Source organism: Cuculus canorus, chromosome 12 (assembly GCF_017976375.1).
Source record: "Cuculus canorus isolate bCucCan1 chromosome 12, bCucCan1.pri, whole genome shotgun sequence".
In the NCBI taxonomy this organism is placed as follows: domain Eukaryota; kingdom Metazoa; phylum Chordata; class Aves; order Cuculiformes; family Cuculidae; genus Cuculus; species Cuculus canorus.
The window spans coordinates 367502-384088 of record NC_071412.1 but is presented as its reverse complement, the minus strand read 5'-3'; the positions used below and the strand labels follow the sequence as shown (position 1 = coordinate 384088).

The 16587-nt window shown below is 63.6% G+C and overlaps 1 protein-coding gene across 5 annotated transcripts; it reads right to left on the bottom strand.

Annotated features, from left to right (window-relative positions):
* Positions 1-820: 820 nt before the first annotated feature.
* FURIN (furin, paired basic amino acid cleaving enzyme) lies at positions 821-16134 on the bottom strand. 5 transcript variants are annotated; one of them, XM_054077775.1, is made up of 16 exons: positions 15923-16134; positions 13537-13920; positions 9166-9264; positions 8411-8506; positions 7749-7877; positions 7411-7487; positions 6782-6870; positions 6393-6565; positions 5531-5743; positions 5215-5315; positions 4660-4763; positions 4339-4456; positions 3529-3708; positions 3313-3437; positions 2745-2861; positions 822-2660 (listed from the first exon to the last, which is right to left on the bottom strand). In XM_054077775.1, the coding sequence occupies exons 2-16, from the start codon at positions 13714-13716 to the stop codon at positions 2092-2094; spliced, it is 2370 nt and encodes a 789-aa protein (XP_053933750.1). In that variant the 5' UTR covers positions 13717-13920; positions 15923-16134; the 3' UTR covers positions 822-2091. The 5 variants fall into 5 exon arrangements, with proteins under 5 accessions (XP_053933754.1, XP_053933750.1, XP_053933749.1 ...); XM_054077774.1 differs by having other exon boundaries at positions 15956-16134; XM_054077776.1 differs by lacking the exon at positions 15923-16134 and adding an exon at positions 14032-15347.
* Between the last annotated feature and the right edge of the window lie 453 nt (positions 16135-16587).

Here is a 16587-nt window from a genome sequence, read left to right as displayed (position 1 = left end):
ATGGGGCTGCAGCTCCTGCCTGCTGCTGTGGGGGCTGGTGCTGAAGCACCCGACGGCCACGGCGCCCCGCTGCTCCCAGCCTGCCAGCTGTCAGCTCAGGACCCTGCAGCGCTCAGCCAAGGGGCGACAGGGATCTGACCCGACCCGAATCTTGTGAGAAAGGGAAGAGCCAGCTGAGAAGCAGCCTACGTGCCATGGGGAACTTGTTCCTGACCACAGGAAGCCACTGTGGCCGTGGGGGTCTGCAGAGAGGAGCTGCTTCTGCAGGCGAGCACGGCCCAAACAGACCCTTCTGGGGGCCAGGACCCTGCAGGGGCTCAGTGGGGCTGGGGTGGACTCTGCCTGTGGCTCGGCCGTGGCGCACACAGTGCCCAGGTTGAAGCCCAGGGCTGTGCCATGGCATCGTGCTCCAGCTGCAGCGGGTGCTGGACGCAGGGCTGCAGCACAGGAGCTCAGCCACTCCCCGGGCTGTGGTGCAGGAAAGGGGAGCAAACTCCCCCACAATTTGCCTCCTTGCGCTGCTTTCTGCTCCCGGCTCTGCAGGCTCTGCTAAGCAGTTGCTTCCTTTCGCTTCGGTGATGGCTCAGTGCCCGCACAGCAGCCCCTCCCGCAGCCTAGGCAGGACAGCCCCTGGCTTTGAGGGGCATTTACCTCTCACGGGGGCTTTTCTGTCCTGGCCAGGGGCTGCAGAGCCCCAGGCTCCTGTGGCTGCACACCCCAGCACAGCCCCCGGCTACAGAGCAGGTCAGGGCTCCCCACACTATTGCCAAGTGTCCCTCCACTGCGGCAGACAGAGCACAGGCAGCAGGACTGGTTTGCATAGTTCTGAACATTTAATAACTCAGTCTCTCTAGCGTTATATCCACATCCATTAAATTAAAAACAGGCTCAGGAGGCAGCTCCTGGCTGATTAAATTACAAGAAAAAAATTACTGTGCACCAAAAAGTTATTATAGAAAAATAGTCCTGTGGCCCCCAGCCGGCGGCTCCGTCCGTGGCGGGGCAGGGCTGGCGCTGGCACGGGGCAGGTGGGAGCCCGTGCCGCATTCCCGGTGTGCGGTGGTGGACGGCGAAGGGGTCGCGGCACTGGCCCTCACCCGTGGGGAAGGGGCAGTGAGGGCAGGCGGTGCCCAGAGGGGGCTCCAGCCGGGAGCAGAACGGATTGTCACCAAGTGGGGGCAAGGCACATCAGGGGGCAGGGGCGCACGGGGGCTGCAGGACAATGCTGGGCGCTGCCCAGCACAGGCAGGGAACAGGCAGGGAACAGGCAGGGGCTGGGGCAGTGCTGGCACTAGTGCCGCCCAACTGCCCTGGCCAGCAGCACACAGCCCTGCCCTGGTGCAAAACACAAGGGGCCCCGAGGGGTCCCTGCCCACACCAGGGGACTGAGCCCCGGGCACAGGGGAAGGTGCTGCCCTGCCCCACGGTCTCTGGTGCCTGGGGGCTCCTGGCCGCACTGTAGGCAGGTACAGCTGCTGCGGGATGCGCAGGCAGCCAGCGAGCGGGCAGCAGAGGCTGAGGCCTGGCCATTATTGCTGTTGAGGGGCATGGGTGGACGCGGACAGGCCCTTGGAGGCAGGAGCTGAGATACAGAGGGCTGAGCCAGGGCACAGGCAGAGGCCCCGTGGGTGCCTAGGGTGGCAGGGGGACGCTGTGACGCAGGCTAGGCTCAGCCCTGGTGGGACAGAACACAGCTTGGATCAGGACAAAGCCAGCCTCCCCTGCCCAGCCCGAGTGACAACTGCCAGGGACCCATGTGCTGTCCACCCTGAAGGGACTCAATTGACCCCAGCAGTGGCCACGGGCCTGGGGCAGGGGACAGAGTGCTGGGGGTGCACCGCCACCAAACATCGTGGCATGGGTCACAGGATGGACGCAGGGCCAAGAGAGATGGTGCAAGACTTGAATGGTGCCAAGCTGGGGACAGCGCCCGCCAGCCCAAGCCGGGGCCAAAGGACGGTGCCAGCGGGTGGAGAGCCCCAGGCTGCTGCAGTGTAGAAGGGGGATGGAGGCAGAGTCCGGGGCCCCTCGGCCTCACCTGCCCCAGCCCCATCGTATTGGGCAGGGAGGAGGGAGGGGCAGGAGGGCTCATCAAAGGGCACTTTGGTCTCTGATGAAGGCAGTCCTCTCACTGTGGGCCTCGTAATCCTCACCGTCCGACTCAGAGGGGCCCTCCTCCTGCCAGATGTCGGAGGGGAGCCCCTTGTAGGAGATGATCCCGCTGTCCAAGGCATAGACCTTCACACCGCGCAGGCTGAAGCCTGATCGCACCTGCAGCACCAGGAAGACAGTGACGAAGATGATGATGATGAGGACACAGCTGAGGCTGGCGATGAGGATGGGCAGGTTGGTTGGAGGGCGGGACTCAGCCATCCCGTTGCCATCAGCCAGTGCAGGGGATGCACGGCTGCTCTGTGTCTGGTGGGAGCAGGAAAGGTCCAGGTTGCTGAAGTGGGAGTGCGCGGGGCATGTCAGGCACTGGTTGGGGCCAGGCCCCACGCATGTGGTGCAGGAGGGGTGGCAGGGCAGGCAGAGGTGGGGCACGACAGGCTCCACGCTGTTCTCCATGGTGTCCTGCGAGGTCTGGATGCCAGGTGCAAAGCCGGGAGGGCAGCGCTTCAAGCAGCTCTTCTGGTGCAGGTAGTATCCCTCCTCACACACTGTGGGAAAGGCTGGGTGAGTGCAGGTGGGGCGGCCGCGGGCACCCAGTGCCCCTGGTCCCTCCCTGCCAGTCCCCCACTCACCCACACAGGCCTGGCTAGGGGTCAGGGTCTTGCAGCCACTGCTCTCCAGCTGGTTGGAAAGGCTGGGGGAGTCGGTGGCCGTCCCGTACAGCACAAGCGTGAACTTGGTCAGCGTGCCTGCAACGACACAGGGTGAGGACCACAAACTCGCCCGTGCGACCACCCACACTCAAGACGAGCAGAGGGAGGGGGCTTGCACTGGTCAAGGGCAAGCGGGGCTGTGCCCACCACCTGGTGTGTGTAATCATGTCCCTACACGAGGCTGCCCATAGGGTGGGGTGACAGCCAGGCCAGTTGCCACGGGGGGCACCTCCCCACCCAAACAGTGCACACAGGAATTGCCCCAGGCACAGTCGCCCGGCTGCCTGGACCCCCCACACCCCGCAGCAGCCCCATCCCCTCCCCGTGTGCCCAGCTCCAGCCTCTCCCCAGCCAGGTCACTGCAAAGCATCCAAGGTGCCACCATCCACCTCAGCTCATGGGCACTGGCAGGACACTGGGCACCCACACTGCTCCCACTCCTGCTTGCAGCAAGGCAGTGGCCAAGGAGAGGCTGGCCCAGCCCTACCATAGTTGTTGGCATCGCTGGTGTTCTCTATCTCCAGCACCCATTCCCCAGAGGGATCCTCGTCCCACGAGTGTGTTGTCATGAAGGCCCAGTCATTGAAGCCATCTGCTGAGAAGTCGTGAGGCCTGGGCGAGGGCAGAGGTGAGAAGTGAGTGCCAGTGTCCCACAAACCCACTTATGCCAGCCTGGGGTCATGCGGGGCACCCTGGCACCTACCTGGCAGCCAGTAGGGTGGAGCGGGTGCCCATGGGGCTGACCAGGTGGATGGCCAAGTCCCCCCGCCGGTTGTAGGACAGCGTCAGCCTGGCCTGCACGTGCTCCAGACGGCTGATGTAGTTGGCTTTCCCCAGGCAAGCGTCCATCTTCCGCCGCACCTCCAGGCGCTTCCCAATGTCCCTGCCAGGGTCAGGCAAGAGTGAGCCCAGTCCCAGCCAAGGGGCATGTGACACAGAGTCCTGACCCAACTGTAGGGCTTTGCTTCTATCCTGGGAATGGGGTGCTGTGTCTTAAGGTGTCTGGAGTGGGAGGCAATCCTGCAGCGGGTGGTTGGCTCCCAGGGAACCAGGGCAGGGCAGGGGGCAGAGGCAAGGCCCAGCCCTGGCTTCCTCTGTGCCCAGGGATGCCCCCCTGAGAGTCCCCAGGAGCACCTCGGCCGCACACGAGACTCAGCACATGCTGTGCTGCGGAGGCGCCAGCCAAGCGGGAGTAAAAGGAGCTTCTGTCTGACCCTGAAAAGCCCCTCTGTCCAGGGATGACTCGTGCTGGCTGCTCCCAAACCGCAGTGCCCCAGCCCGCCTGCAGCCCCGCCACATGCAACCTGGCCCAGAAGAGCAAGCAGGGCTCAGTGGCCAACACCAGCGCCTGACGGCTGAAGGAGCCTTTCCTGGCTCAACCCAAGCTCTCCCAGGAGGACCGTCTGGGGCCTTGGGGGCATCTTGCACGAGATCGTCCCCACCCTGCACTCAGAGTTACCTAAGCTCCTGGGTGAGGTCTGGGCAATGCCCTCCTAGGCTCACCAGCACTTACTTTGGCTCTGTGAGGACGTCAATGACGCACTTCCTCTGAGGTCCCACTGTGGTCCAGTTCTTGGCCAGGCTCACCATGGCCCCAGCATCCAGCAGGCCATAGCCGTAAGAGTGGCTGACTGTGGACAGAGATGGGGTCAGCGCCGCTCCCAGAGACAGGGATGCCCAGCGGGGGATGCATGTCTGGCTGCACCGCTCGAGTCACCGGGGCCTCCAGCCTCCTCTGCACCGCAGGATTGCCAGGGTGCTCTGCCCCAGCACCCACAGGCAAGCAGTTCTCGTGGGAATGGGAACCCCTGCTCTGTCCTCAGCACCCCAGTACCTTTGCGGCCAACGCCATTGGTGACCCAGTCGTTGGCATTGAGGTGAGCTGGCTTTGATGTCTGTACCACCAGGTGCTGCATGTCCCGCCACGTCAGATTCTTGCTGCAGGGAGACATGGGGTCTCAGGCACCAGCACTCAGCTCCAGCCAGAGAAACGGGGCTCAGGCACTGGCACAGCACCCAGCTCAGGCACCAGCTCCCAGCTCAGCCACTGGCACCCAGCGCCAGCCAGATACATGGGGCTCAGGGACCAGCACCCAGCTCCAGCTGGAGACACAGGGCTCTGACACCGGCACCTGGCTCCAGCCAGAGACACAGGGCTCAGGCATTGGCACCCGGCTCTTGCCGGAGACACAGGGCTTAGGCACTGGCACCTGCCTCCAGCCAGAGACACAGGGCTCAGGCACTGGCACCCGGCTCCAGCCAGAGACACGGGAATCAGGCACTGGCACCCAGCTTCTCCTGGCCATGGGCAGGTCCGTATCCAGGTGCCACTGCCTTGCAGGGCTTACACGGCCAGCCCAGTCCAGCCCCACTGTGTGTCTGCCCTTACTTGGCTTCCAGGGCAAGGGCGATGATGCCAGCGGCCAGCGGTGCTGAGGCTGATGTCCCTGTATGCGATTCAGTGCATTTCTGTCTGAGGTCAGTTGTCACCTGCAAGGAGGAGCATGGGGGTAGGAGGTGCTGCGGGCACCAGCTGTGGCAAGGAGCTGGCACAGGGACTTGTGTCCCCATGAAGGGCACAGGAGGTGAGGCAGAGCCCCCGTTGCTGGGGCAGCTCCCTGGAGCCAGCCCTGCTCCCAGCACCATTCCAAGAGGGATGCCCACAGTGGCCAGCAGCTCCCTGCCCACCGACAGCCCCGACTCACGATCTGCTTCTCGTTCTGGTTGCCGCTGCTGTAGGTGGTGGCAAGGGTGGAGGAGCAGGCCTCGCTGTACCAGGGCACGTTGCCATACTGCGTGGTGCTGCTGATGGACAGCGTGTAGATGCTGTTGGTGTAACCGTCACAGTTGCAGCTGTCGTGGTCGCGGCCCCCGTTCCCAGACGCCCAGACGAAGATGGAGCCCAGCCCCCCTCGGCCCTAGCAACAGAGGCAGGGTGAGGGCCAGCACTGGTCCCTGGGTTTTCCGCAGGGCAGGAAACCCCAGACTAGAGCCAGGGATAGGCAGATGGTGCCCAAAAGCCACAGCTCCACTCACAGCAGGCACGACAGAGCTGGAGCGGCACAATGGGGTGAGTTTGCCAGCTCGCCTTCTCTCTGCACAGGGAATCCCAGGCAGAACACGGGGCAGAACAAAACCACGCAGGCTGCACCATGACCACGCCAAGGCACGGGGCGCACTGACAGCACATGAGGACAGCAAGGGGGAGGCAGGTGGGAGAAGCGAGGGCAAGCAGCTGGCATGGAATCAGGCAGGAACCAGCACAGGGCTTCAGAGAGCAGGGCTTCAGAGACCATCCCACTGTCCAGTTGCATGGGAGCCCTCAGAGCAAGGAGGACAGGGCTGCTCAGCAAGGCAAGATAAGCAGCCTGTGCGGGAGGAGGCCTGACTCAGAGTCATCGCACAGGAAGAACAGGAAAAACCAACGAAGCCTGATCCTGGAGATGAGGTGGAAGACAGCTCATTGTGGGAGGGTCAGGACAACAACCAGGGCAGGCAGAGCAAGGAAGACCTGGCAGAAGCGGAAGAAGCCCAGTGGGCACCCTGCCAGCAAATTCTCCTGCTCACCTGGCTGACCCCTCGGAAGAAAGCCTCCTCTGCCAGCCGGGCTGGGCCATCCACAGTCTTGCCGTCATCCTCGGGGCCCCAGCTGGCACTGTAGATGTGGATGTGGTTGGGATTGAGGCCCAGGGAATGGGCCTCCACAGCATCAGTCACCTCCCCATCCAGCATGCGAACACCTAGGGCCAGAGAGCAGATGTCATGGGCGACCGGACACGACAGGGCAGCTGCGTGCCGCAGAGCAGCGGTGCTGCTGGCAAGAGCTCTCCGGCCACTGCTGCCACCCTGTGCCACAGGCTGTCACAGGGCTGCTGTGGCCAGTGGCGCTGAGATCCCAGCACAGCCTGCTCCTCCGGCCACGAGGCACCCACAGCGCAGGGCATGGCGGCACCCACCTCCGATCCTGGCATTGTAAGCCACACCGACACCACAGATACCGTTGTTTGCCACAGCAGCAACTTCCCCAGCGCAGCGCGTGCCATGTCTGCAGTTGAAACAGGACCAAGCGTGCTCAGATGGAGCAGAAGGAGGGCAGGGCTGGGCATCAGCCACAGCTGGTAAGACCAGCGCCCATGCTGCCTCCCATCCCTCCCAAACCAGGTGACTGACAAAAGGCCTCGCAGGGCTTCTCCATCTGTGCCCCTGCTCTGGAGCAAGGGGGATGGAACCACAGGCACTGGTGCTGGGCAGCCCCTAAGAATGCTGCTTGTGTCAGAAAGGTAAGCAGGAGTTTCTCCTTGAGGCAGAATCACAGAATCACAGAATCACCAGGTTGGAAAGGACCCACTGGATCATCGAGTCCAACCATTCCTAACACTCCCTAAACCATGTCCCTAAGCACTTCATCCACCCGTTCCTTAAACACCTCCAGGGAAGGTGACTCGACCACCTCCCTGGGCAGCCTGTTCCAGGAGCCAATGACTCTTACTGTGAAGAATTTTTTTCTGATATCCAAGCATGCTGCCAGCCCTGAACCCTCCCACAGTCCACGAGGGCTGGCGCTGAGTCCCTGCCTCAGCCTTACCTGTTGTCATTCATCTGCGTGTAGCGGGGCTGCGGATCTGGGTCCTGGTCGTTGACATCAAAGCTCGCCCCTGGATCCTGGAAAACAGATCTGGCAATTAGAACCTGGCTACCTTGGCCACCAAGCCCCACCAACCTGGCCGTGCCTGTGCTTCGTATCCCTCAGGCTGGGCTGAGCAGGGGAAGCAGGCTCCAATCCCACCTTCATCGCCTTCCTCCATGTCCCCCCACAGCAGGCAGAAGCCCTGCATCACACAGCTGCAGGGCTGCACCAAGCAGACACAGCTACCCAGACAGGCTCCTGTGGCACCACACCCTGTGGCATCACCCCACACTTACATAGTTGCCCTCCAGGTCCGGGTGGTTCTTCTCAATGCCATCATCCAGGATGGAAACTACAATGCCCTTGCCCGTGTAGCCCTGCTCCCAGGCCTGACGCACATTCAGGTCCCGCTGGTTCGTGTTGTACTGCCGAGAGAATCCCTGGCAATAGGAGCTGCACCGAGGTGCTGGCACAGCAGCAGGGACGTGCCCAGACTCCTCCCCAGGCCAGCTGTAAGGATGGGCAGCGGCAGCCTTCACCCCATTGTGCTGCAGCACTGGGTGAGGACACACCGGGGACCTGGGCACAGAGGGCCACGCAAGAAGACTCCTTCTGAAGGACACTGAGCCCCCCAGGTTGTGCTTCAGCCCCATAAACATGGCTCCCTTCGCCAAGTCAAGTTTGTGTCTGTGCCTGGCGACACAGACCAGCACAGGCACAGACTCTGCTCCTGGGCCAGGCAAAGGGCTACTCTGCGCTAGCCCAGCCCTGGGCTTTTCCCAGCCCTGTCAGCATCCCAGCACGGAGCCACAACTCCGTGAGCACAGCCTCTATCCAGACATAGCACCATGTGGCTGCCTTCCTCCTCCCTGCCAGCCTGCCAGCAATCCTTTGGGTGCCACATCCGTGTCCCCTCGCTGTCGCAACTGCTCAGCTCCCCTCCTTGTATGGCACTCACCAGGTACCACTGCTGCGGGAACTTGGGATCCGTGGGCTCCATGAAAACGTCTCTCTTGGTCCTGCGCTTTGCCACCTGCTGCTCCAGCCACTGCACCTGGGGACAGAGACAGCATGGGGCTCCACTGCTTCTCAGAGCCAGCAGCTCCCGGGAGCCCCACACCCCCTGATAGCAGTCTCCACAGGGGTTCTCCCTGTGGAGCTCGCAGACCCTGCAAGAGCCAGAGCAGCACTGGGACCGTCCCTCCTGGCCCACCCTGCCCAGCTGCACACGGGCAGCAGTGCTGGGCATCCCATGCCAGGCTGTGCTCCAGTAGAGCAGGAAGGTCAGAGCACAGAGCTCTACTGAGAGTCTGCGCGTCACCATGACACACCACATGCCCAGCTGCGCTGCCAGCGTGTCAGGCCCCTGGGCCAGAGCCAGAGGACAGAGATCACGGCAGCCCTGCCGTGCTGGGATCCGGCACTGCAGCACGCTGTGTCCCATGTAGAAGAAACAGAGAGCCCACCAGGGAGAAGAGGCTGCCTTGAGACCACAGCAGCCCGCAGGACAGTAACACTGGCTCCGTAGACCTCCTGCCCTTGCTGGCCACGTGCTGGGTCCTACCCAGCTCAGCCACGTTTCTCCATGCCGGGGGTGATCCAAGGCAGCTCAGCTGCGTCCTGTGCCAGTGCTGGCTCACATGCCAGTGCAAAGTGCTCAGGACCAGAGCCAGGCCCCCACAGATGGCAGGCAGGGCTCCTCGCCACACGTACCTGCGGCTCCCTGGCCAAACGGCTGTGCCAGGGCTGGTGAGGCGAGAGGGAACGCTTCACCACACGACTGTGCCGAAAGTGATAATAGTCACCGAAGATCTGCAACAGAGAAAGGAGCAGGATGGACAGGGAGCCCAGTCTTCTCAATTCCCTCCCGCCTGCAATCCTAAACTCCAGAGCCGGCCCACATAGGCTGGGCCCCAACTCCAGAGCAGCTGTTGGGTGTCGTGTCCAGAGATACAGGGCAGAACCTGCTGCGAGAGGCCAAGGCAGCTGGGATACCCTGGGACGTGGGGACAGCCAGGACTCCAGCAAAGGGAGCCGTTGGGCCGGGAGGCCACGCACCCACCCAGAGTGTTATTTTTAAACATCAAACCCTCTCCAGTGCTGTCATTTCCTTATCCCCTCCTGCACGTCCCAGACACTGGCCAGGAACACAAGGGAGAGGACAACAGGACATCTCAGCCTCCGCTGCCCCAGGCTGCCACAAAACAGTTTGGTTGTGGTTAACGAATCCCCAACCCTTGTCAGGGCTCTGCAGAACTGCCACTACCCTGTCAGCCACAGCCAGCCCACACAGCCGGCTGGAGCAGAGCTGGGAAGGAAATGGGCACCTGGCTGCCTGGCACCCTCAGCTCTGGGGCAGCAAACTGGGGCTGTGCTCTCCAAGTCACGCACTTCACTCCAAAGCCCCACTGTGCTCCACAGGGTGAGGGAGGTACACCTGGGCACCTGAAGCTGAGGCCACACCACCTCTGCTCTGGGGGAACTGTGTGCTGGCACACCAAGTCCCCACTTGCTGAAGGGTAATTGCTCCTTCCACAGCACAGTATCCCCTGCACCAGCTGCTCTCCTTGGGCAGGAAAGGGAACAGAGGGACTCGTGGCAGCCAAATACCAGGGTCAGGACTTGTGGCCACAGCTCCATCACTGGGGAGTCTGGTGTTCATAGCACATCAGCACGTCAGTCCCAGGGAAGGGCAAGCAAAGCCCCCAATGGCAAGCTCAGGACCCACCTCCCCTCTGTGGGCATCCCCCAGACTCTGGCTGGAGCAGCTCACAGAAGGGGACAATGAAGCGTGCAAACTAACCCCACACCACAGCGGCTGGAGTTACCCAGGGAAGCCACAGACCATGCTGGCTCTTTGTTGGGTGCTCATGATGTGGGGCTGCACTCCTGGTGCCGGTGGCAGCCAGGCACTGCACCTGCCCTGGGCTGGTGGAGGGAAGGCCAGGACTGGGCCTGCAGCTCTGCAAGCATTCCCTGCAGGTCACAGCTGGCTGCAGAGCTGCAGCCCTGCCTATACTGGCAGCATTGCAGCTCCAGCCCTGAGTCACAGGGACAACCCCAGGCCTGTTCCCGCCAGCACACTGCATTCCCCCAGTATGCTCTGGGATGTCCGACAGCTCAGAGCATCTTAGGACCTGCCGAGGTGAAATGCCTCTGTGCTGGGCTGGCAGAGGCGAAAGCAAGCCGCAGGCAAGCTGCCCTCCCCCAGCATCCTCTCACCATCTCCGAGGGTAAGGACAGAGCCCTGATTGTTCCTGCATGCAGACTGTGGCTCTGCCTGGTCATCCGAATGGATTAGGCCTGCCCAGACACTGCGGTGGCAGCCAGGAGCCAACCAGCCCACACACTTCCAACCCTAATCCCCACAGTCCCTGTCCTCAGCAAGGGCAGAGCTGGCCCCAGCCCTGGGCACCCCTTGGGTGGGCAGCGCTGATCTCACGGAGAGAGGTGAGCCGGCATTGCTCACACCCTGACCTCCTGCCATGGCCACCTCAGCCGGTTCTGGGGCTACAAGCTCCCACTTGCAGCCCAGCAGGAGGGTGACGTGCCGGGTGGCAGCAGGGACCCACAGTCCAGCAGCGTTGGGGGTCAGAGCACCCCTCCCGGCTGAAGCTGCTTGACCCTAGATCCCGCCAGCACATGTCAAGGTTAGCAAGGCCCTTCACAGTGCTCCCCACCCCACTGTGCGAACCACTGCACTCCCACCTCACTGCTGCATCCACTTTTCTCTTATCCCCGTTCCCCCAATACAGTTCTTTGGGTCCTGTTGAGCCACCAGCACCAGACATGGGTGCTGGGGCACCACTGCCCTGGGGAGCGCCCAGGCACCCTGGCTCCACAGGCAGCAGTGCAGCAGGGAGTACACCAGGACAGCAGACTCTGGGGACAGTGTCCAGAGCCTGCATGGAGGCCAGGATCCACTAAGATAAAGATGCAGGGGGCCTCTCTCTGGGGCACTGCCAGAAGCACCCGGCCCCTCTTCCAGGCTGGCTGCTACATCCTGTCCCAGCAGCACATCCCCCTGGGAACAGCAGCACAGAAACCTCCTGGTAGGAAAAACCAAGCTGTTCCACCACAGCCCCTCAGCAGGAGCCCATACCAGCCAAGCCTTGTCCCATGCCACAGGCACCAGGAAGGGCTCTGGAACAGGAGAAAACATGGCCAGACCAGCAGCTCCTGCCGCAGTCTGTTGGGCTCTGCCTGCAGGTGCAGAGAGGGCTGGGACAGCCCAAGGAGAGATGCCAGCCTCTGGCCTCAGGACAAATAGCACAGGGAGAAGCTGAGCTCCGATGGGCAGAACTGATGCAGAGCCTATTAGGACAGACCCCTAACAGGCCTGGCTCCCTGACTTGGCACAGGGCCCCACACGGATGTGGGCTGCAGTTTGGGGTCTGACAGCCACCCCTGGGCCAGTGGAGACATGGCCACACAGTCCAGTGCCCCTCAGCCCTGGAAAATGCTGCCAGGAGCAGGCTGATAGCACTTCAGCCCCTTCCCTGCTCCCTTTGGAGACCTAGCCCACCAAGAGGTGCCCTGGCCTGCTCTCCTGGTCCCCTCTGCACAGCAGTGGCCATGGCTCAACATCTCTTTTGCTCTGACATCAGCTCCAAGACACACGCAGACAGTACCTGTGTAAGCCACCCCACTGCCCCCGAAGCACAGACTCCCTCAGTGGGGCCTGGCACTGGCCCCCAGAGTTCCCTCCTCTGGCACGAGCCCCAGAGGACTCGGGGCTCCGTGTTCCCAGAGCCCGATAGAAGCCCTGCCCTGTGCTGGGCTCCTTTTGGATGGCAGGGCAAGGCACGAGCCAGCCCCAGCAGCAGCCACGTTCCCTGCCCACCGCAGCTCGCAGCAGCTGCTTACAGCGAGGTCCTGACACCGCAGCCATGAGTTGTGCAATTTCCTCTGGGATTCCAGCCCTCGCTTCCTTCCCAGGGAGCCAGCACAGCCCAGCAGCCCTGCTCTCAGGGCAACAGACCCCCGGGCAGCCCAGCAAGGGCTGGCAGGGCCATGCAGGCTCCACTCTGCCAGCACCAGTCCCTCTGCAACAGCCCTGCTGCACCCGCTCCCATGGGATCCTTTGGCCCCTGCCCACGGTACGGGACGAGAAAAGCTCAGGGCAGTTGGCACTGCACTACAACAGCGGCATCAAGAACTGCTGGCCTGCGGGAAGCGGCCTGCTGAGAGAGACATGTTCTGCCCACAGCACCGCGCTGCCAGGAGCCTGGCCATTGGTTCACCCAGCCCCATGGCTCTCGGCCAAAGCCTGCCTTTCACACCGACACCTCTGGAGTCAGACCTGAGAGCACCCCTGGCACCAGCGAGCACACAGCCTGTGGCCAGACAAGGAAAGAGAAGCCAGCTTGCCTGTGGCCTGGAGCACAGGGGAGCTGGCCCTCCAAGGCTGCAGGGAACACAAGGGGCCCTGGTTCCTCTGCCGTCACCACGTCCTCCTCGCCTCAGTGCCAGGGGGTGACGGAGGCAGCGGCCCAGCACAGCCACGTGCACTGCACTGTCCCCGCTGGGGGCTGAGAGCAGAGAGTACCAAACGCAGCAGGGACCTGTGGACAGACCTTTGGGAAAGGACATACAGCTTAAGGCCAGGGACATGCAACTGCCAGGCCACCTGCTTGAGGACACCCAGGAGGTGCTGCTGCCACTGTGGCTGAGCAGAGGCTGTGCTGCTTTAGGGCAGCTTGTTGCAGGGAGCACCGCTGGGAATCAGGAGCACCACTGGGAATCAGGAGCCCTTCCCCCACTTCACCAATGCAAAGGACCCCCAGTTTTCTCATTCTAGACTGGGTTTTCCTCCTTCCTGCTCCAGCAGTCAGACTGTGCCATGCCACACTGTGGCATTCCACCAGACCTTCCCACTGCAGGGGGAGGCCCCAGCTCGATCCAGCTAATTCCCATTCTTGAGTCAACGCAGCAGATGCTGCAGTGACCAGGCGCAAACACAGTGGCCCCACTGCCGGGAAGAATGGACCCCAAGCTGGCTCCAGGGCTGAGCCCAGCACCTCCCCAGACTGGGGCAGTGCCAGAGAATACCACTTGCTCAAGGAGAGGGAAGAGGGGACTTACCGGGCCCAGGTTGAGGAATCCATGCTTTCTAGCCAGCCTGTCAGCCTCCTGGGGCCCTGCAGGGACAAGCACGGCCCAGGTGTTGGTGTAAATACGCTGGGCCAGCACCTCCTGGGCTAGGAGCGTGAGGGCAACTGCCAGAGTCCAGACCACGAGCAGTGAGCAGGGCCTCAGATCCATCAGAGTATCGGGGTTCCTCTGGCTGGGGAGCAGGAGGGTCCCGGCAGTGGCGGGTCCAGCGGCCTCCCTGTGTCAGCACCCTGAGGTGCACCAGCCTCTCTGCCCCGCTGGCACCCGCACAGCCCAAGAGAGCATGAGGACGATCCTGTGATAGCTGGACGAGAGGCAGCAGCAGGAACAGCCTGTCCAGGACAGCAGCACAATCTGCAGAAAGATGGAAGAGTGGTCAGACCCCAAGGTACCTCTCCTCAAACCTGGGGATCGTTCTGCTGGACCAAGCTGTGGCTCCGGCACCGGGCACTCAGCACACAGCACCTGCTGCTCACAGACAGTCACATAGGAGTGGGGCCCGAGAAGCCGCGGTGGCCGCTGGCTCCACAGGGCGTGCCAGCACGCCTGCCCGGCACCGAGCCGCTGTTTACCTTTCCGATTGCCCAATGTGTACTTATGCTCCGTGCTTACAAACACGAGAGATGAACCGGGAAGGGAGAAGGGCACAGAAGGAGGGGAGAGGCCAGCCAAGGGAAGCCATGCTTCCCATTGCCACAGTCTGCAGTGGACAGGACCCCTTCTTTCACCAAGATGGGCTTATCCGGGCACGGAGCTGGGAGCAACCAGGCTGGGAAACCTGCCTCTCACAGACCAATGGGAGACCAGAGGAGATGCCCCTAGACACGGTGCCAAGAACCCCAGCTGATGAGGGACAAGCTGGAGGGAAGGCAGGGAGAGCCCCTGCTCACTGGTGAGCAGAACCCCAGGTCTAGCAGCTCCACAGTCTGTGCCCGAGCAGGCAGTGCCTGGTGGCAGTGCCAAGCGCTATGCGCCTGTCAGCACCAGCAGCTCCGCTCTGCCTGACATGGTGACAGCGGTGTGACTCATCTTCACAACCAAAAGGAAATGGGCACAGGCATCAGGAAAAGGGCACACCGTCACCTCCTGTCCACGCCCAGGGACCTGCACTCAGTGACGCCTGAGGACAGCTCGCACTGCATCCGAGCACAAGCCCAAGAAACTGAGAAGACAACTGGGAAGCAGCACAGAGAGCGACTTATGCAGCACAAAGGAGGTGCCAGCGTGAGCCCCACGCGGGGAGCTCCACAAGGACCCTGAAACATCTGGTCGTGTTTCAGAGACAGCGGGAAAGGCAAGAGGCGGCAATGCCCAGCGGAGCCACATCTCCATCTGCCAAGCAGCGGCCACAGCACACTGGGAGCCTGCGGCGCTGCCAAGGGAGGAGAGCAGCTCCTGGCAGCTGCCAGAGTCCCGGCCGCAGGCTGCAGCGTAGACAGTGCCACGATTCAGGCCCACTGCAGCTCCCACTCAGCCACCAAGCCATGCCAGGGGTGGGCCCAGCTGCCCTGCCGAGGCACCCGCAGCACCAGCATCCGCTGGAAGCCTGATTGGAGCTCTGGCTCCCAGATCCTGCCAGGGCCCAAATCACTGTTTGCAGTAGGGAAGGCTGCCAGAGCCTCCAGGGAAGGGAAAAAACCACCACATGAGTGGAGAGAGCAGCAAGCACAGTGCACAGAGACAAAGATACAGCAACCTCCAGCAGTCTGGCGGCTCCGCAGCTCCCTCAGACAAGCAACCCCACATGCTGGGCCCCAGGGCCTGTGGCTGCCCCACAGCACCCCAAACTGGGCAGCCCCACATCCCGAGCCCAAATCCAATGGCCGCCCCGCAGCTGGGCAGACCTACGTTCCTGGCTCTGAAGCCAGCGGCCACCCCACAGCTCCCTGAACTGGGCAGCCCCGCGTTGCCGGAGCCAGCGGACACCCCACAGCTCCCCAAACTGGGCAGCCCCGCGTTGCCGGCCCCGGAGCTTCGGCCGCCCGGGAAGCTCTTCTCCACGTGGGGCGGCCCCGGAGCGCGGAGCCCAGAGCCGCGCACGGCCCGGTCCTGCCGGGACCCCTCGCCGCCAGACACCGGCTCCTCCCACGGGCCGGGACCCGCAGCCCTGCGCCCATCCCGGCCTCCCCGGCCCCAGTTTCCGCCCCGCCCCCCCTCCAACACCGCTCCGGCTCTGCTCCCCCCAGCCCCGGATCGCTCGCTCCCCCGGTGCCCCCGTTACCGAACGGGCCCGCTCCCGCCGGTGCCCCCCGTTACCGCACGGCCCCGCTCCCGCCGGTGCCCTCGTTACCGCTCCGCCCGCTCCCGCCGGTGCCCCCGTTGCCTCTCGGCCCCACTCCCCCGGTGCCCCCGTTACCGCTCGGCCCCGCTCCCCCGGTGCCCCCGTTACCGCTCGGCCCCGCTCCCGCCGCCGGCGCCGCGTCACGGCGGGTCCCGCAGCGCCCGGCCCAGCAGGGGCGGCCGGGGCGCGGCGGGGCCGGTGCTCCCCCCGCGCTGCTGTCAGCACCGCCCCCGCCGCCGCCGCCGTCGCCACGGCCCCGCTCGGCCCGGACCCGCGCACCGGCGCCGCCGGATGCCGTCACCGCACCGCCCCCGCCGGGCCCTGCGCACCGGCGCCGTCCCCGCCCGGGCTCACCGGGACCGACCGGGACTACCAGGGCTGCCCGTGATCACCGGGGCTGCCTATGCCCACCGGGGCTGACCGTGATCACCGGGGGCTGCCCATGATCACCCGGAGCCGACCGTGCCCACCGGGACTCTTCGCGCCCACTGGGACTGACCGTGCCCACCGGAGCTGCCCAATCCCCAGGAGCGATCGTGCCCCACAGGAATTGCCCACTGGGATCAACTATGCCCAACGGGGTTGACCATGCCCACCAGAACTGACCGTGCCCACCGGGACCAACTGTGCCCGAGGGGGGCTGACTATGCCCACTGGGACTGACTGTACCCAGTGGAGGCTGACTGTGCCCACCGGGTCTGCCTGTGTCCACCTGGCCTGACCATACCCACTGGGGGCTT

Coding starts and splice junctions, on each gene's coding strand:
- FURIN (XM_054077775.1), bottom strand. CDS start 13,716: ATGGATCTGAGGCCCTGCTCACTGCTCGTGGTCTGGACTCTGGCAGTT. Junction 6,566..6,781: donor TTACAATGCCAGGATCGGAG/GTGGGTGCCGCC, acceptor CTCTGGCCCTAG/GTGTTCGCATGCTGGATGGG. Junction 2,661..2,744: donor CCCTAGCCAGGCCTGTGTGG/GTGAGTGGGGGA, acceptor CCTTTCCCACAG/TGTGTGAGGAGGGATACTAC.